Consider the following 21,642-nt stretch of genomic DNA (forward strand, 5'->3'; position numbering starts at 1 on the left):
ACAGGCATGAGCCACTGTGCTGGCCTAAGACCAAGGCTTTATAGTATGTGGTTCCAGAGTTCATTAATAGGCTTTAAGAAATCCTAAAATGGTAAGGAAAAAAATTGTACATGTATGTGCATTTTTTTCTGAGTAGTTTCACAGCTTTTACCAGATTTTCAAAAGGATTTTGACCTCTAAAATTTAATTACTTATATATTATCCTGGGGATTCCTGGCCATATACAAATATATTTTGTAGAATCAGCAGATTACAGTGGGATGAGAAATGAGAAGGAAGTGAGAGAATTGAGACAGTGAACAGAGAGATCTTTCAAGAGAGAATGGAGGAGGAGAACAGAAGCCATACGTGATGTACAGTAGTCCCCCCTTACCCATGGTTGCGCTTTCTGTGGTTTTTGTTACCAGTGGTCAACTTTGGTCCAAAAAGAGTAAATGGAAAATTCCAGAAATAAATAATTTATACATTTTAAGTTGCATGCCATTCTGAGTAGTACACTGAAATCTCATGCTGTCTTGTCCCTTTCTCCCTGGGAAATGAAGTCATCCCTTTGTCCAGTATATCCACACTGTAGATGCTACCCACCCATTAGTCATTTAGTGGCCATCTGGGCTATCAGAACAACTGTCGTGGTATCACAGTGCTTGTGTTCAAGTAACTCTTATTTTACTTAATAATGGCCCCAAAGCACAAGACTAGCGATGGTGGCGAGAAATAAAAATAAAATCTTAAGCTCCTCAACTGAACAGATGTTATTAAAGAATGATCTTTTGTTTCTTGTTTTCTAGAGCTGGTTTCTGCTTACTCCTTAGAAAATAATTCAGGTTAAAGGTTGATGAGGGAGGGGCACACTGAGGTGTGAACGATATTCTTTAGGATCATTGTGAGGATCATTCTTTAATCACATTTAGCCAATCATCTGGGGTTGCAACTGAACTCCCCTCTCCCTCTTTGCAATTTTACAATACACCCCTTCCCCAAAGCTGACCAGCATCTCTGGACTAGTTTTGGCCGATTCATGGAGGAAGTTCAGTGAGGGTTTTTGTGTCTTCTACTCTACCTTCTAGTGTCAGAGGGTCAAAACCTCACTCTGGCATCATGCTGTTTTTTTGAACACGTAACCCATGAAGAGGCATGAAGTTAAATTGCGCATGTGCGTGTTTCTGCTTTCATAAATACTCATGACTCTTCCTATAGCTTATTGAACGTGTACACTTAGCCACCCTATTTAGCATAAATTCCTGACCTTCCTCAAAGGACTTACTCTTGGCTTATGCTAGAGGCTGTGATTCCCAGCTTGCTGATGGCTAGCCTGCAGGATGCAACCTTTTATGAGAAATAAAGCCCTCGTTTCCAAATTTGTAAACCTTGTGTTTCTTAAGTTGACACTGGCAATTTGGATACACCAAAGAGAAACTAAAGTTTTTTCTTTTAAGTGAAAAGGTGAAAATTCCTTACTTAAAAAGGAAAGGAAAAAAATTGTATGCTGAGGTTACTAAGATCTTTGGTAAGAATGAGTCTTCTATCCATGAAATTATGAAGAAGGAAAAACAAATTTGTGCTAGTTTCACAATCACACCTTAAATAGTAAAAGTTATGGCCATAGTACAGGAAATAATTTTGAGAGATCACATTTTCATAATTTTTATTATAATTGTTCTATATTATTGTTAATGTCTTATCGTGTCTAATTTATAAATTAATCTTTATCATAGGTATGTATGTACAGTTGACCCTTGAACAACACAGAGGCTAAGGGTGTGGTCCCCCTTTACTTCTCCACTTCCCACCCCACTCCACCGTGCAGTTGAATCCACTGCACATATTTTTTGATTTCCCAAAAACTTAACTACTAATAGCCTATTGTTGACCAGAAGCCTTACCAATAACACTGTCAATTAACACATAATTTGTATGTTATATGTATTACGTACTTTATTCTCACAATGTAAGGCTAGAGAAAAGAAAACATTATTAAGAAAATTATAAGAGAGAAAATATATTTACTATTCATTAAGTGGAAGTGGATCATCATAAAAGTATTCATCCTTGTCATCTTCATGTTGAATAGGCTGAAGAAGAGGAAGGGTTGATCTTGCTGTCTCAGGGGTGGCAAAAGTGGAAGAAAATCCTTGTATGAGTAGACCTGCACAGTTCAAACCCATCTTGTTACATAGTACTGCAAATGTAGGATTCAGAACTATCCGCAGTTTCAGACATCCCCTGGGGTCTTGGAGTGTATCTCCTGAGGATAAGGGGGGGATTACTATTTCAAAGGGGTTATTTTTTGTTTTTAAGATAGGAGAATTGTGAGCATCTTTAAGTGTTTGCCATTTATCCATTCTTTACTTAATAACTCATGATGGTCCTTTACCTTGTGTTGCCCTTTCTAGAAGCCTTTCTATTGGATATCCTTCTTCTCATTGCCATAATAACTTCTCCGTGATTCTGTTTTGATACTTGTCTGACTTGTCTGATTTTCTTTACTATCGCCCTCTCCAGACTGTCAGTTCCTCCAAGACTAGCAGCACTATCTATCCTAATGCCCACTTGGTACATCATTTGTTCAGTAAATGCTTTGGGGATACAGTGGATGTGTTAAAAACACAATACTCTTATTTTATGGTAAATTGCTTATTTTCCATTTTAAAATTCAAGAAAGCTATTACTTTCATTTGAATCTTTAACACTTATATTGTGATCACTTCTATATAATGTTTTTTGAGAATGTTGGCAGTTTATTGGACCCAAAATTCAATTGCCTGAAGTATACCCAAAGGACCAGCATTTACTACCCTATTAGTTGTTAGACAGACTTGGTATCTTTTCTTGGTTCTATGTTGACTAAGGAAATGAAGTCTTTTTAAACCGTTTGGATTCTTCACTCATCAGAGAGAAAATAGACTTGAGTTTTTCACGCAGAAAAGAACATCACAAATTGATTTTTCTTGTAGACTAGACTTTTTGGAGAGGGTCAGAGCACATGTAGTTAGTAACTCCAAATCATAAAAGGTAAGACTGAGAAGATTTGACATCTGCATGTGGTATATGCAAAGTGCTTTATGGAAGCAGTGGAATAGTATTTTTACAAAAAATTATCATGGTGATAGGAACAGAATAAAATGTCTGATGCCTTCTTCAGATCATGTCCTGTTTACCTGTGTGCTCTTCCCCTAGGGATTTTGTTATTTTAGATATACTCTACCTTGTCTTAAAAGAAACTACAGGTAGTTTGCTTCTAAGGCATTTCAAGTAACTATTGATCTTCCTTTGTTCATCCTCAGGTATTTTGATAGTTTTTTTTTGTTGTTATTGTAGTTTTTAAACACATTGACTTAGATTAGATGTCCAATCCTTTTTTCTTCTTTTTAAATGTTGATAATTGTATTTGAAGGACTTTGTTTTCTGTTTTAATGTTGGTAGTTAGCAGCCTGTTGACCTAATATAAACCTCATGTGAGAGATTCCTTGTTTCTTGTAGGTCCCTAAAAGATGTTGGTGTTACACATGGCAAGCATTCAATAAATAAACATCTGTTAAATGAACAAGTGAATATGAGAACTTAAGCCTTGACTTTAAATTGCCAGTTAATCATCCATTGGTATCCATGGGAGATTGGTTCCACGACCCCCTGCCAATTCCAAAATCCACAGATACTCAAGTCCCTTACATAAAATGGTGTAGTATTTGCATATAACCTACACATATCTTCTCATATACTTTAAATCATCTCTAGATTACTTAGTACAATATAAATGTTATATAAATAGTTGTTATACTGTATTTTTTAGGGCATAATGAGAAGGGCAAAAGTCTGTACATGTTCAGTACAGACACAACCATCTATTTTTTTTTTCCAAATACTTTTGATCCATGATTGGTTGAATCCATGGATGAGGAACCCACAGGTACAAAGAGCTGACTGTATTTTTTTAAATGATGATAATCAAGACAGACAAATGGACTAAAACCAGAAATTAGTACTTTTCTACAATGAAAAGCTAAAACTATAGTGGCTATCATTTCTTTTAGTACATTACTTCTATTTTATTTATTTTATTATTATTATTTTTGAGACAGAATTTCACTCTTGTTGCCCAGGCTGGAGTGCAATGGCACCATTATCAGCTCACTGCAAACGCCATCTCTTGGGTTCAAGTGATTTTCCTGCCTCAGCCTTCCAAGTAGCTGGGATTACAGGCACCCGCCACCACGCCCGACTAATTTTTTGTATTTTTAGTTGAGACGAGGTTTCACCATGTTGGCCAGGCTGGTCTCAAACTCCTGACCTCAGGTGATTCACACACCTTGGCCCCCAAAGTGCTGGGATTACAGGCGTGAGCCACCGCGCCCGGCCACATCACTTCTTTTTAGTAAAAGAAAAAATATATGTATGTATAGTTTAAGAAGAAGCTATATGTCAGTGGTGTTTCTACACAAGATAAATGACTTTCTGGTTAGGATGTTTTTGTTTGTACTTAATAGACAAATTCTGTAATGTCTGTCACTTATTAAAATATTTCATTAAATGATGGAATATTTTTCTTGACTTTGACGGCACCATCCTTTCCTAGTCTTCTACTGTCTCATTTCCTACTCATTTTCAGGCTCTTTTTAAATGAATTGTTCTTTATTTACTGTCCTCTTCCTTCACAATTTTATCTTTTTTCCCATAGCTTTAACTATACCTATTATCTGATGATTCCCAAATCTCTAGCTTTAGACTACAACTCCCCAGTGAGTTCCAGACTTGAATTTTTAGACATGCCTCAAACTCAGTATATATAATGTTAATTTTCTACCTATCCAAGCCTGCTCTCATCCTCTGTTTTACATTTTAGTCAATGCTGCTACCGTCTATGAGATACCACCATCACCCTCTACCTCCAAAGGTCCACGAAATCCTATAATTTCTGTCATCTAAATATTTCTCTAATATGACTCATTCTGATTGTTGACTCATTGTTTTTCCTTAGTTCTGGGCATCCTGAAACTGTATGGAGGTTCCTCAAAAAACTAAAATAGAACTACTGTATCATCCAGTAGTCCCACTTCTGGGTGTACATCCTAAGGAAGTAAAATCAGTATCTCAAAGAGACATCTGCACTCCACTCCCATGTTCATTATGGCTTTAATCACAATAGCCAAGATATGGAAACCACCTAAGTGTCTGTCAATGGATGAATAAAGATAATGTGGCATATAAGTACACTGGGACGTTATTTAGCCTTAAAAAAGAAGGAAATCTTGCCATTTGCGACAGCATGGATGAACCCATAGGACATTATGCTAAATGAAATAAGCCACAAAAAGAGAAATACTGCATGATCTCACTTATATGTGGAATCTAAACAAGTCAAAATAGAGAGTAGGAGGGTGGTTCACATGGGACAGGGAGGTGGGGAAAATGGGGAGATGTTGGTCAACGGGTGTGTACTTTCAGTTATAAGATGAATAAGTTCTGGAGATCTAATATACAACATGGTGACTATAGCTGTAATATTCTCTTGTATACTTAAAATGCACTAAGCAAAGAGATCTTAAGTATTCTCAGTGCACACACATACACACAGACACATGTAACCATATGGGATGATGAATATGTTAGTTAACTTGATGTGACCATCATTTCACAGTGTATGCTTATATCAAAACTACATTGTCTACCTTCAATAATATAATTTTTGTCAATTATACCTCAGTAAAGCTGGAGGAAAAATAAAAGATCATTCTGGCTGGAATAAGGAAAGTAGATTGCAGGGGGCTGAGAGGTGATACAGATAAACTACTGTGCTGGAAAGAATTAACATAGAAGGCCTGACTGCTGTCCTTTGAAAGGCCTGCTTGCAAGGTTAGGCCTTGACTAGCATCTGGGAACTTGGATTTCAGGAGGGGTCCCACCATTCCCAGAATTGATAAGAGTGGCACACTATGCCTAAATTGTTTGTACAAAGAGTATGGTTTATGCCGAATGTACCTGCTTTCCTCTTGAGAGTCTGGAATTTTGGTATGTACTAGGAAGAGAGTACCTGCATGACCCCAGTAAAAACCTTGGGCACTGAGTCTCTAATGAGATACCCTGGTATCCATTTCCTACATGCCATCACAGCTGGTTGTTGCTGGGGGAGTTTAGCACATCCTGTGTGGTTCTACTGGAAGAAGACTCTGGAAGTTTCCACTTCACCCAATGTGCCTTTTTTCCCTTTGCTGATTTTAACTTTTATCCTTTTGCAGTCATAAGTCATAACAGCTATGAGTATGACTCTGTACTCAGTCTTTTAAGTCCTCCTAGTGAATCATCAAACGTGGCAGTGGTCTTGGGGACCCCCAACACAGCCACTTTAGCTGGGATTATAGGTCTAGGCAAGAAAGGATGGAAGTCTAGTCTAGGGTGTTGAAACTGACGAGAAATATTTAAAAAGTAGAATTAACAGGACTTGGTGATTATTTTAATGGGGAAATTGTCAAGAATATCTGCAAGTTTCTGACTCCAGCAACTGATTAAATGGTAGTATCCATTTACTAGGGGAGGAGTATAATATAATAGAAGGAACACTGAACCTGAAGAAAAATGATCTATATGGATTCAAGTTCAGACCTGGGTGCTTATTAGCTTTGATATCACAAGCACATCTTTCTGAAGCTCAGTTATCCAGTTGAGACTGTTTTGAGGATTGAATGAGACACTTGAAGAAAATTGCTAAGTTATTAGGTAAATATAAATGTTAATTATCAATATTAAAGCTTCCATTTATTAAGTACCTAATATGTGCCAGAAGCTACCAGGCACTTTACGTATTGTTACTACTATTTCATATTGCTAAGTTTTTTATTTTTATTTTTATCTTTATTTGAGACAGGCTCTCCATTGCCCAGGCTGGAGTTAAGTGGAGTGATCTTGGATTACTATAGCCTTCCCTTCTGAGCTCAAGTGATCCTCTGCCTCCCAAGTAGCTAGGATGACAGATGCTTGTCACCACACCCAGCTTTTTTTTTTTTTGGAGACAGAGTCTCACACTGTTGCCTGGGCTGGAGTGCAATGCCACAATCTTGGCTCACTGCAACCTCCGCCTCCCGGGTTCAAGCGATTCTCCTGCCTCAGCCTCCCAAGTAGCTGATATTACAGGCACCCGCCACCATGCCTGGCTTATTTTTTGTATTTTTTAGTAGAGACAGGGTTTCACTATGTTGGCCAGTCTGGTCTCAAACTCCTGACCTTGTGATCCGCCCACCTCAGCCTCCCAAAGTGCTGGGATTACAGGCGTGAGCCACTGCCCCTGGCCACACCCAGCTATTTTTAAAAATTTTTGTAGAGAGGGGGTCTGTGTTGCCCAGGCTTATTGCTATAGTTTTCATTAAATTCTGAAGCCAAATTAGTAACCTAAACATCAAGATTTTTTTTAACTTTGTAAGATTTATATCATATTCCATATAATACTATCCTTATTAAGATGTGTATCATATAGGGGTAGATGATGTGTTGGTTTTAAACATTGAGACTCCCAAACGTTGTTATTGAGCATGTGAAGCCCAGGAAGGGCATTTGCCAGGGTTCCACAGCTATTCCAAGGTTGAATGGCATTAGCACTCTGGTCTTCTGAAAGAGAGCACCCTTTCCACTATGCTGAGTACTTCTCATTTATATGTTCTTTGTATGAATAGAGGAATTTTGCTTTCATAATTTCAGATCTGTTGGGCAGCAAATATAATAGTACATTATAATTTCAGACTCTCATGTCTCTAACCCCAGCTCTTTGGGAGGCTGCAGTGGGAGGATTGCTTGAGCCCAAGGAATTTGAGACTAGCATGGGCAACATAGGGAGGCCCCATCTCTACAAAAAATAAAAAGCTAATCAGGCGTAGTGGCACATGCCTGTAGTCCCAGCTACTGTTGGGCGGGGCAGATTACAGGCTGAGATGAGAGGATCGCTTGAGCTTGGGAGGTCGAGGCTTCAGTAAACTGTGATCACGCCACTGCACTCCAGGCACCACACTGCCTGGGTGACAGACTGAGACCTCGTCTCAAAAACAAACAAAAAAACTATTAAGTGTTGAAAACAAAAACCAATTACATATGCAAGGAAAGGCATATATTTGTAAAACTATGTTGAGTACAAAATATCTAGATTCCAAAGAAATAATGATTTTTTTTCTCTTGCAGACCACTTTACCTGCATTGTGAAGGTACTTTTTACCCTACTGTACACACAGGCTCTTGCAGCACTCTCAGTTAAATGCAGCGAAGAAGATAGGTCAGCCTGGAAACACGCGGGAGCTCTCAAAAAGGTTAGGCTCTTTCTAAATTTGTCATTTAGCAGGTAGGTGAAGTCATTTAAGCTGGGGATATTGAGTGAATAAGAGTAGGTGTTACAAAATGAGTTATTGGTATTTTAATTGTAAATTGAGCACCTACAGGCTAAAAAATGTTTAAAATGTTTTCACTAAACAATGAGGACTTCTATATCTGTCTCTAAACCTCATCCTTTTATCCCTTTATATTTGAGCAGTTTTGTTTTGCTTTTTCTGCAAGCCTTAAACTTAGAGAAGTTATAAAAATTGTGCTAACACAGTGAGCACATGATAAAATATCTGCAGACTTATCTATTTTATTTGCCACTTTTTCTTTTTGTCCCTATCCCCAATCACAATCCAAAGATAGCTTTTGATGCACCACTTCTAAATTTAAAATCCTAGCCTTTTCTTTTTTTTTTTTTTTTTTTTTGTGGCAGACTCTCTGTCTGTCACCTAGGCTGGAGTGCAGTGGTACAATCTCGGCTCACTGCAACCTCTGCCTCCTGGGTTCAAGCAATTCTCCTGCCTCAGCCTTCTGAGTAGCTGGGACTATAGGCGCCTGCCACCATGCCCGGCTAATTTTTGTATTTTTAGTAGAGACAGGGTTTCACCATGTTGGCCAGGCTGGTCTTGAACTCCTGACCTTGTGATCCGCCCACCTCAGCCTCCCAAAGTGCTGGGATTACAGGCATGAGCCACCGCGCCCGGTCAGTCCTAGCCTTTTCTTAATTATGCGTCTTGAAATATTACCTTTTTTCTTGTTAGAATATATACAAGTTCTTAGGAAACTCAAAGGAACTCAGTTTAAGCTAAATTATGCAAACTATTTAGAAAAATTATGCTAAATGTAAATACTTTCAGTAGCTTGAGAACAAATGAGATACTATAGAGTTATAGAACCGAAGAACTGAGTGGTTCAGCTTAGAGATAGATAAAAGAAGAAAATTGCTTCAGTGTTTATTTGTAGAAGTTGGTAGGAAAAATAATAGGTATAGTGTAAATTGAACCTTTCGATTGGCTCACAGAGTCTTAAGGGGTTTTTAAATGTCATTAAAACTTTTTTTGTTGAAATCATATCTACTTGTATCAAAGGAGAGAGAACCAATTATAAATACATGAAATATATTCAATATAACCTTCACTGTTATCATCAGTTTACTCTCATATCACAATTATGTGTACATTTAATATCATATCATCACAGAGTTCACTGTGTCTTAATTATGGGTTAAGAATAATTATTTATTATGTGTCAGTTGGCCATCAAACCCAAGTACAAGGCCAATCTCCTGCTACTAAGTAGAGATGTTACTTTTTTAGTCAAAACATAACTGTCTAAGCCTCAGCTTTCTCAAAGGTAAATGAAAGGTTTGGACCATATGATTTATAAGGGCACTTCTATTTCAATTCTGTTATTCTAAATTCTCAAAATTAATTTCTGTCTTTCTTGAAAGATTTTTTTCCCCTTGTTGCTGGTTAATTCTTGGACAGTTTTTCTTTTTGTAATTATCTTTAGTTTTTTCTTTTTTTTTTTTTTTTTTTGAGACAGGGTCTCATTGTCACCCAGGCTGTAGTGCAATGGTATGATCAGGGCTCACTGCAGCCTCAACCTCCTGGGCCCAAGGGATCCTCCCACCTCAGCCCTGACGAGTAGTTGGGGCTACAGGCTTATGCCACCACACACGGCTGATTTTTTGTATTTTTAGTAGAGCTGGGGTTTTACCATGTTGCCCAGGCTGGTCTTGAATTCCTGGACTCAAGGTAATCCACCTGCCTTGGCCTCCCAAAGTGCTGGGATTACAGGCATGAGCCACCTTGCCTGGCCTATTTTTCCTAAATATTCTTTTAATTTTTCTGACTGCAATGTAATCTGATATTTGGATTGTTAGTGTTCAGATAGTATTCAAATCAGGTATATTAGGTTTCTGTGCTGTGTCATTATTTAAATATGTTTCCTTAGTAAGCTGTCTAATCATGAAAAATAACACATTTAAGAAATTTGCTGATAAAATTTGGGTCTAACTATTTACAATTGTAAATCTATGAAGGGAGGAACATGATGTAATTTAGGTAACTGGTCCAGTTTTTTTCTGAACCTCGTAATTGTTAGTTATTTTTAAAAAACACTTAAAATACTTTATATGAGACAGATTCTTATCAGAACATTAATTAGAAGTATATTGGCTTATAGCCATATAAATATATATTAGTGTATTAGTTTATAGCTATATAAATATATAATTTTCTTTAGTGAAAGAAAATTAAAAATTACGATAGTCTGTAGGTTGATTTACTACATGTTATTAGCTTTTTCTATAATAGACATAAACATTTAGATACATAGCAGTTTGTAAATGCCTGTAATACCAACAACTATACTGTAATACACTATTTTATGTTAGGAACTTGAGGATCTATGGATTTTGGTTTCCAAGGGGTGGTTCCTGGAACCCATCCATCATGGAAACTGGGAGACAACCATATTTATGAGTGATGAAATATACCACTGTGACCTCTGTAACTACTTAGATTTCTGCATCATTGATTACTCTTATTTTTTTCACTTCCTTCTTTACGTCTTCTCTCACCCCTTTCCTTCCTTTCTTCCTTTCTTCATTGAATTTCACTTATTCGCTTCATCTCTTTAATTGCTTATGTTTGGCATACTAATTGTAATGAAAACGTATTTTTGCCAGATCTCATCTGGCCTATGGTAGTAAAAATATCGGTATTATATATTTTTTGAAGGGGTGTTAATTTGATAATGAGATTTAGTTCTGAAAAAGTCATCATTCCAGTTAGTGTAACTCGTACTTTTTTGGTCAATGGAATTTCTGCTAAGAGTCTTTATACTAGAATTTCTTTTCTTTTTTCTTTTTCTTTTTCTTTCCTTCCTTCCTTTTCCTTTCTTTCTTTTCTTTTCTTTTCTTCCTTTTTTTTTTTGACAGGGTCTCACTCTATCGCCCACGTTGGAGTGCAGTGGCATGATCACAGCTCACTGCAACCTCAAACTCCTGGGCTCAATTGATCCTCCCACCTCAGCCTCTGAAGTAGCTAGGACTACAGGCACACACCACCACACCTGGCTAACTTTCCCATTTTTTGTGGGGAGGAAGTCTTGCTGTGTTGCCCAGGCTGGTCTTGAACTCCAGGCCTCAAGCAATCCTCCCACCTTGGCCTCCCAAAGTGCTGGGATTACAGGCGTGAACCACCATGCCCAGCCTACTAGAATTTCTTAGTCTGGGATCCTTGGATAGGTTTTGTTGTTTTGTTTGCTGGGGTGTGGTATCATAGCATCCAAAACATATTGAAATCAAAAACTTTAAGAAATACTGTAATTTAGACAAAGTATTCTACCCAGCACAGACTCTCTTGCATCTCTCGACCCTTGATCCTTTTTTAAATTTAACCCACATACTTTTGCCACCTCCCCCTTAGGATTCTTCTTATCTCGATTTTAGGTCTTTCATCCATGTTCTCAGAAATCATCCTTCTTAAGCTTCAAGAGCCTACTTTTTCGTTTATTCAAAGATTGCCTATATAAAATATTTTTCTTAATACTTTGGATTGTGAAGAAGTCTCAATACAAAGCAGTGAACATTACATTATATTTAACTTTCTGATATGATATAAAATTTGCCATGTGTAAAAAAGTGCTCAAAATTGTATTTGTTAATAATGACTTAAAAGTCAAGTTATCACTCAGTGACTTACTTAGCTGATCTGAACAGAAATACTCTTCTGTTGTACTCTTTGAATCTTTTACTCAGAAAAGTATATTGAATTTAGGAAGCTTTTAGACTGAATTGTACATTTAGAGAAACTTAACTATGCCACATTGATTTAATAAATAGCAAATCTGTGGTAGTTTGAGTTTTCTACAAATCTATGGTAGTGTTTTGAGTTTAGGTGAACTCTGCCTATTTAAGAGATAATTTACTTAAATCAATTTTAAAAACATGATACATTGCTGTTTTGATATTTAGCAAGATATTGATTCTTGTGAATTATATGTAATCTATAGGTTATTAATATTTAACAAGTAATCATACTGGTGATTAATTAGGTAAGGATGGGGCAAGTCACATGATATAAGGAGAACCACCGCAGAGTCAGAGTCATTTTTATAGTTTAGAATCAGGACATAATACTACATGGCTGAGTGAATATGGCGGAAAGCACAGGAGCAATTTAAAGATAATGCAAAGAAGTGATTATCAGAAGAGGCACACCCAAGCAAGTTCCAAGGTCCAATACTCCAAAACTTCAGTATTACCAAAATAAATTTCATCAGTTAATTAGCAGGTATTTCTTGCTCAGATTTTTGTTATGCAGAGGGATACATGGGAAATAAAAAGCATAGTTCATGATATTTTGGAATTTACAGTCTAGTTGGAAAGAGCACAGTAACATGAACGAAACAATGAGGAACTATAGAAAGACCAAATATCATCCAATAATAAATTCTCTGATCCAAACTATCAGTGCCTTAAAAGTTTAGGTTAAACTTACATTCTGTGGTGTTTATCCCTTCCTATATTTTAGGATTTTAAAAGTATAGTTAATAAGTAGAATAAAGGACATCATAGCAGTTCTGACTTTATCCCAATTTACATTTTATGGTAATTTGCATGTTACACTTTATATTTCAGTGAATATAAAAAGAACTGCATTTCTTTATGTATAAAGATCTTATTGACATAAATTTGAATTCATAAAAAGCCATTATTTTTTCTTTCTGATAAAAATGGAAGTAGGACACTAAGATCAACTTGTAGACTGTTACTTAATGTCATTATCTGCATATTCTGTAATAAATATATTGTCCTATTTTATTTTTATAGTGTATTATTTTAATAAATCCTCAAAGACATTTGAGGGAAATTGTAAATGAAAAAAATTTGTGGTCTATATTTTTTCTATTGTATGCATATGTTATATGCATATATTATACCACTATAATGGCTATATATTTTTTAAATTTGGCTCTTTTCACATTGTAAATATTTTTTGTACAGCTTAAATTTGCCACATTCGCTGCTTAGAAAATGTTTTTTAAGTTGGTATTCCATTTTTTAGGTAACTCCCTCAGTCTTGCTGGTCATTTCTAGTTTCTTGCTGTAATAGTGCTGTACTGGATGTCTTGTACATATAGCTTTTTTTTTTCTTTTGGATTATATCCCTGGAAAGAATTCCCAGGGGTGGGAATTACTTGGTCAAAAAACATGATTTACATATGTTTATTTACATATAATTATGTAATTTATATGCTGTCTTTTAAAGAAGTGTTGGAATAGCTTTGACCAACTACCCAGTTTCATTGTGAATCCAGAGGTGTACAGTTTTACCCAAATTTTGAAGAATTGAAACTCATATGCTTGAAAAATAATATAATCACAGTTTTACTCTACTCATTAAAAATTATTTCCAATGTAAATTTTTTATAATTTTCAGTGACCAGTGTAACCAATATTTTAATTTTTTCAGAGTACATGTGATGCAGAAAAGTCTTACGAAGTATTACTGAGCTTTGTGATAAGTGAACTATTTAAAGGAAAGTTATACCATGAAGAAGGAACTCAGGAATGTGCAATGGTATGTTTTTGCAAAAATCAGATGTAGCGGTTATTTAGTAAAAAATTTACATTTTCTTGCCATTATGAATGTAATTTTTAAAAACTCTTTATTGTAGACTGACTTGTTCAAATTTTCTTTTTTAACTTTAGGTTAACCCTATTTCTTGGTCTCCTGAATCCATGGAAAAATGCTTACAGGACTTCTGCTTACCTTTTCTCAGAATCACCAGCCTTCTTCAGCACCACCTTTTTGGGGAAGATTTACCTGGCTGCCAGGTAGATAATTTGGGATATGTAAGAGGGAGCTTTTTTTTTTTTCAGATGGAGTCTCTCTCTGTTGCCCAGACTGGAGTGCAGTGGCACAATCTCGGCTTACTGCAACCTCCGCCTGCCAGGTTCAAGCAATCCTCCTCCCTCAGCCCCTCTAGTAACTGGGATTACAGGCACACACCACCAGGCCCAGCTAATTTTTGTATTTGTAGTAGAGACAGGGTTTCACCACATTGGCCAGGCTGGTCTCAAACTCCTGACCTCAGGTGATCTACCTGCCTCGGCCTCCCAAAATGCTGGAATTACAGGCATGAGCCACCGCACTAGCCAAGCCTTGTTTTTATAATAAGCTATTTTGTTTTAAATATACTGGTATGTAGTGTAGTACATATGTAACTGTCATATGACTATATGTTAATCTAGCTTAAAGGAATAAATATTTAGGATATTTACTATTTTTGTTGTATTTGTTAACATCCACCCATTTTTATGATAATATTACTAATATTGGATATTTGAGCAGCTTTGGATTAGATCAATGATGATACATTCCCAGTACTTGATGAATAGGACCATAGGATTCAGTCTTATTGACATTTGTATCCCTAACATCATCTGCTTTTAATATTCTTTTAAAAGTTATGTTGGTCAGAAAACCGGTTGGTTGAAGATATGACAGCATTTATAGCAGTATTCAGTTTGTAGCCAGTTGTATTAAAATGGGTGAATGAATTATCACTGGTTTAATCTATTTCATAAAACTGTGGATTGATATGAGTGGGCAAGAAAGTGACAGGGTAGGAAACCAGAAGGTAAGTAAACCCAAACTGTGCTTATAGGAATGTGATCCTGACTTATCTGCCATTCAGTTCTAGGGAATTTGATGTGGAAATTAAACATTTATCATATTTATGGCCTTTGAATCCTGAAGTACATCAGAATTAAGCAGTTTTGTGTTCCCTTTTTCTTAAGTAATTCACCATTACATTAAATAGTTTTGAATTCTTTCGTTTTTATCAAGTGCTTCAAGACATATGCTGCATATTTGTCACCAAAACATTCTTTTTAGAGTTATAAGATGTTGAACAAATTCTTAGGATAATCATTCATTAGATATTTTCTTTCACAGTTTTTAAATTTTATATTTTAAAAAAGTGTGTTTCTTTCTGGCATATGGGCATCCTCAAGCATGGAGAAGAGTAACCAAACAAAATCAACTTCTTTTACCACCTGTACTTTTTTCACATTTAAAGGCCATTGGCTGTGGTTCTCTCTGTTCTTGTTACCTTATGGCTTATTTTGTCATTTGTTTTTATGAGAGAGTATTTTTTGCCCATAAGTTGGAAAGTATGTGGAGGCAGAACTTCTTGAGCTGGGCGTTGAAAGTTGGTCTGGTGTTTGAGTGTACAGTGATGCCTGTAGTGGAATACCACACATATTTAGACCAAGAAAGAAATACATTCAATATGTTGCAATAGAAAGGAACAGTGTGACATAGTGAAGAAAGAGATTAAAATATAGTTGTAATGGATCTTGAATTTCATATGAGGGAATTTGGACCATTGAAAGATGTTAGACAAAAATATGATATGATTCAAATTGTGTTTCAGGATAAAACCTCATTCTAGTATAAGACAGATTGTGAAGAACAGACAGATGGGAACAGAATAGACCAGTTAGGAAAGGACATACTGGGAATAGAAGAGGCTGGAGAGCGATTAGAGATTTCAGAGATAAAATAGGATTTGACAACTAGTTGAATGTGTGAGAATCAAGAGAAAAGGAAGAATCATACTATACTTGTTTCTTGAGACCGAGAGACATGAACTTTTAGGGAAAACTTAATAGAAGGAGGAAATACAGGGCAGATGCACAGGGGATGGAATGAAAGTACTTTGTGTATATTCAGATTGAGGGATAGTTGGACCCTTGAGGCGGACCTGTTCAACTGAAGTGAGAAAAGTGAGATCAGAGCTTTAGATAGAAATTTGTTCTCCTTTTATTTAGTTTCTGTCATCTGTGTAATCTTACTTTGTTTGTGTATACAGTAGTACCCCCTTATCTGCGATTTTGCTGTGGCTTTTGTTACCCATGGTATACTGCAATCTGAAAATATTAAATGAAAAATTCCATAAAAAACTATTCGTAAGTTTTTAATTGCACACCATTCTGAGTAGCATGATGAAATCTCATGCTGTCTTGTTTGGGACATAAATCCTGTCTCACACTGTCCTACCAGGAACATAAATCATCTTTTTGTCCAGCATATTCATGCTGTCATCTTCCAATATATTTTTCCCACATCGATTTATTTTTCACTGATGAACATCCAGGCTGCCTCCAACTCTTTGCTTCCCTGGAAAAAAATTAACCGTTGCTATGAACCTAATATCTTGTATATTGTAATATAAAGATTTCTTTAATATAAAGTTTCGCTGGGCTGTGTACCAGCTGTGGGATTGTTGGAGCCATAGGACACATTCTACCTATTTGTTTTTCTGAATGGCTGCTCAAGGCTTATATTCCCATTTGCAGTGCAAGAGGATTCTTGTTTTCCCCCATATACTTGCCAGCAGTTCTTCTTAGCCAGTGTGTAATGTTTGGCAGTCAGTTGAGTACAGAGCATATGCTTATGGTTAATTTAATTTGCATTTCTCTAATTATAAATGCAATTTCATATATTCATATACTTAGCCAGTTAAATTTCCCTCTGTATACTTTCTGTTCCTAGTCTGGCCATTTTTAAAAATTGAGTTTCTGTGATTATCTTCATTCTGTTTTTAAGCATAGTAGATATCTTTTCACTGGCTTTGTTTAGCCATAGTGTCCTTTGTGGAATAGAAATTTTTCAGTTTAATGTTGTTAGAACGATTACCTTTTTCTTTATGACTTGTACTTTTAGAATCTTATTTTAAAAATTCTTTTCCATCATATACCCCAGAAATATACACACCTACTATGTACCCACAAAAATTAAAAATTAAAAAAAATCCTTTTCCAGCCTAAAATTATAAATTTATTTTGTATTTTCTTCTATTATTTTCATAGTTTTATCTTCACATTTAGATTTTTAATTCAGTCTGGAGTTTATTTTGTGGTGTGGTATGAGGTAAAGCTCTAATTTTTTCTCTATTTGATAAGACAGTTTTTCCAGCACTGTGTACAAATTATTTATGAAATAATGTAACTTTTTTGGACTGATTTTTCATGGTATCAAGTTTTCAAATTTCTGGATTATTATATACTATTAAGCTATTTGTTTCTGTACTAGCAGCAGTTTGTTTTAATTACTGTGGTTTTATTGTAGACATTATATCTGATAGTGTGAATGTCCAATTTATTCTTGACGTCTTTTTGCTTTTTCTAATTTTTTTTTTTTTTTTTTGCTATATATGAGCTTTTATTCTTTTTTATTTTTTTGAGACAGAGACTCGCTTTGTCGCCCAGGCTGGAGTGCAGTGGCGTGGTCTCGGCTCACTGCAACCTCCATCTCCTGGGTTCAAGCAATTCTCCTACCTCAGCCTTCCAAGTAGCTGGGATTACAGGCATCCACCACCACACCCAGCTAATTTTTGTATTTTTAGTAGAGACAGGGCTTCACCATGTTGGCCAGGCCGGTCTCGAACTCTGGACCTCAGGCGATCTGCCCGCCTTGGCCTCCTAAAGTGCTGGGATTACAGGCGTGAGCCACCACACCCAGCCAAGCTTTTATTCTTATATACATTTTTTAATCTGTCAAGTTACTTCCCAAATCCTACAAGATTTTAGTTTGGAATTATCTTCAATTTATAGTTTTAAGACATTGAACATGGTTTATACATTCATTTAGTCAGGTGTTTTAATACTTTTTTTTGGGGGGGTGGGGGAAGACAGTCTCACTCTGTTGCCCAGGCTGGAGTGCAGTGGCACGATCTCAGCACACTTCAACCTCCACCTCCTGGGTTCAAGCAATTCTTGTGCCTCAGCCTCCCAAGTAGCTGGGATTACAGGTGCACACCACCGCATCCGACTAGTTTTTTTTGTATTTTTAGTGGAGACAGGGTTTCACCATGTTGGTCAGGCGGGCTGGTCTCGAATTCCTGGCCTCAAGTGATCCACCCCCCTCAGCTCCCAAAGTGCTTGGATTACAACACTTTTAATAGAATTTTTTAATCGTCCAAGTCTGGAGCATTTTTTTTTATAAAGCTAATTAATTCTAGAGGCTTTATGGTTGTGATTTCTATTTAAATGATATCTTCTGTTACATTATCTGATTAATTTTTACTGGCATGTACAAATACCATTGATTTTTATATAGTTTTCTGACTGGCCACTTGCAAAGTTTTTTATTCTAATAATTTGCCTTTTTATTATTTTAGGTATTCTATATAATTATGATCATATAATCTGAAAATACTATATGTCCCATTTTAAGTCTTTATTTCTCTGTTGTCTTAGTGCACATCCAGTACTATTTTGAGCCGTGGAAGTGATAGGTAGTGCCCTACCCCACCCCCCGCAAAAAAAATGCTTCTACGTATCCCGTGCCTTTTTTTTTTTGCTTTTATTATAAATAGAATCATTTAAGAGTTATGTTTTCTATGTGTCGCCAAAATGTAGAAACTTAATGGAATTTTTGAACATTAATCTTAGACATTTAGCTGTCCTGCTAAATTCAGTTATTCTTTCTAATAGTCTGGAGATTCTCAAGCTTATTTTTTAATCATTAAAATAATGTAGCTTTAATCAAGCTACATTTTTTAATCAAACATTTTGTTAAGCATAGGAAATAATCAAGAATGGTAACTAGTAGATGTTCTAACACAGCAAGCTTGTTCTCCACAGTAATCTATTAGACTTCCTAATTTAGTTAAATATCTTAGTCTAGCACTATTTCTACCACCATGTTAGGACTAATGATAGTAACCTATATAGTTCCCTTATCTTTTCTCTCTTCTTAAATGAATCTGTCTCATTTATTCTCTAACTCCGGAATTCTAAATAGAGCAGCTTCACATAACTTTTAAGTTCCATAGCATTGTTTGTAAAGTAGTTTGTGTATGTGCATTTTTATTGGAAGAAGATAGTTATAAGATTCTCTGAGGGGCTCATGATTATCTAGCCCCCCCCACCTCCATAAAACTTGAAGAACATTAATATATCTCCTTTTTTCTTCTTCTGTCAGAATAATTTTCCCATGAAAAAATAATGATAGCTAGCATTTACTACACATTGACTACATGCTAAGCACTGTTTAAGTGCTTTGCATTTTAATTCATTTAAACTTCATTATAGGCTGGGTGCAATGGCTCATGCCTGTAATCCCAGCACTTTGGGAGGCTGAGGTGGGCGATCACAAGGTCAGGAGATCGAGACCATCCTGGCTAACACAGTGAAACCCCGCCTCTACTAAAAATACAAAAATTAGCCAGGCATGGTGGCGGTGCCTGTAGTCCCAGCTACTTGGGAGGCTGAGGCAGGAGAATGGCGTGAACCCAGGAGGCAGAGCTTGCAGTGAGCCGAGATCGCGCCACCGCACTCCAGCCTGGGCGACAGAGCGAGACTCCGTCTCTAAAAAAATAATAATAATAATAATAAACTTCATTATAACTGAGAGGTAGCTATTATCCTCATTTTCCAGACAAGGAAGCAGGCGCACAGAGATGAAGTAACTTGCTCAAGATTCACACCTCGTAAGTAAAGCAGGCAGAATTTGAAAACATTTAGTTTGAACCCTGACCCTACACTGTTAACATCTGGACCCAGGCTATGCTGTTCCTTGCCACACAAAACATTTTTTGAGTTTCCTATCATAAGCTGGAAAAATGTTGCTATTTTTCTACCATTGGCAGTTCCCATCTTCCCAAGTTATTTTGTGCATTACATGTAAAATAAATTCCCTCTCTCAATAGAGCAAGAAGATATAATAATTGTAAACATATATGCACAAAATAACAGTGCCCCAAATTATATAAACAAATGACAGAATTGAAGGAAGAAACAGACAAATCTACATTATATTTGGAGACTTCAGTGTGCCTTCTTAGTAATCAATAACAAGTAGAGAGCAAATCAACTAGGATAAAAGAGACCTGAACAACACCATTATGACATAACTACATCTATAACTTCTCCAACAAACAGCAGAATATATATTATATATATACAACTACACATGGAATATCGTTCATTAGAATAAACCATGTGTCAAGCCGTAAAGTATCAATTTTCAAAGAAGTGAGTTATAAAGTGTGTTTTTTGACTACACAGAATTAAATTAGAAATTAATAACAGATAGAAAATCATCAAATCTGTGATAAGCATCATAATTCTAAGTAATTTGTGGATCAAAGCAGAAATCACAAGGAAATAATTTTTTTTTTTTTTTTTGAGACAGTTTCCCTCTGTTGCCCAGGCTCGAGGGCAGTGGTGTGATCTCAGCTGACTGCAACCTCTGCACCTGGGTTCAAGCAATTCTTCTCCCTCAGCCTCCTGAATAGCTGGGATTACAGGTGCCCAACACCATGCCTGGCTATTTTTTTTTTATTTTTAGTAGAGATGGGGTTTCATCACGTTGGGCAGGATGGTCTTGAACTCCTGACCTCAAGTGATCCACCCACCTTGGCCTCCCAAAGTGCTAGGATTACAGGCATGAGCCACCTCACCCAGCCTAGAAAATATTTTTAACTGAGTGAAAATGTAAACACAATATACTGAAATTGTGGGATCCAGCTAAAGCAGTTCTTAGAGGCGTATTTATCACTTCAAATACTTTATTTGAAAAAAGAAGGGCCAGGCACAGTGGCTTTCGTCTGTAATCCCAGCACTTTGGGAGGCCAAGGCGGGCAGATCACGAGGTCAGGAGTTTGAGACCAGCCTGGCCAATATGGTAAAACCCCGTCTCTACTAAAATACAGAAATTAGCTGGGCATGGTGGTGTGCACCTGTAGTCCTAGCTACTCAGGAGGCTGAGGCAGGAGAATCACTTGAACTTTGGAGGCAGAAGTTGCAGTGAGCCGAGATTGTGCCACTACACTCCAGTCTCGGCGACAGAGCGAGACCCTGTCTCAAAAAAATTAAAAAATGAACGCATAAAAATTAAAAAGAAGATAGATCTAAATCATTATCTAAGTTTCTACCATATGAAGCTAGAAATAGAGCAAATTAGACCTGAAGCAAGTAAAAGAAAAGACATAATAAAAATCAGAACAGAAATCAGTGAAGTTGTAATAGTGAAAACAGTAGAGAAAATGAATGAGTCCAAAATCTGGTTCTTTACAAAGATCAGTAAAACCCAGATGACAGGAGCTCAGCTGAGCTGGAAGAGAGCTGATTGATAAGAAAAAAAAGGGAGAGGTGGTACAAATTACCAGTATCAGGAATGAAAGAGAAGACATCCATATTGAGCCATAAGAGAATATATAGGTAACATTTGCCAACAAGTTTGACAACTTAGATAAAATGGTTAAATTTCTTGAAAGATACAAATTACTAAAACTGACTCAAGAAGAAATAGAAAATCTGAA

General features: G+C 36.4%; 1 protein-coding gene across 8 annotated transcripts in view; it reads left to right on the forward strand.

Annotated features, from left to right (window-relative positions):
- Nucleotides 1–21,642, forward strand: part of UBR3 (ubiquitin protein ligase E3 component n-recognin 3) — a 262,210-nt gene that overhangs the window by 225,352 nt on the left and 15,216 nt on the right. For 7 of the 8 annotated variants that reach the window (XM_016950002.4, XM_016950001.3, XM_016950003.3 and 4 more), the window contains 3 exons: nt 8,161–8,285; nt 13,779–13,886; nt 14,018–14,143. In XM_016950002.4, the coding sequence (XP_016805491.2) occupies nt 8,161–8,285; nt 13,779–13,886; nt 14,018–14,143 (359 nt within the window). Of the gene's footprint in view, nt 1–8,160; nt 8,286–13,778; nt 13,887–14,017; nt 14,144–21,642 lie in introns of those variants that run through there. The other variant, XR_010150127.1, reaches the window with a different exon arrangement.

Source organism: Pan troglodytes, chromosome 13, assembly GCF_028858775.2.
Source record: "Pan troglodytes isolate AG18354 chromosome 13, NHGRI_mPanTro3-v2.0_pri, whole genome shotgun sequence".
Classification (NCBI taxonomy): domain Eukaryota; kingdom Metazoa; phylum Chordata; class Mammalia; order Primates; family Hominidae; genus Pan; species Pan troglodytes.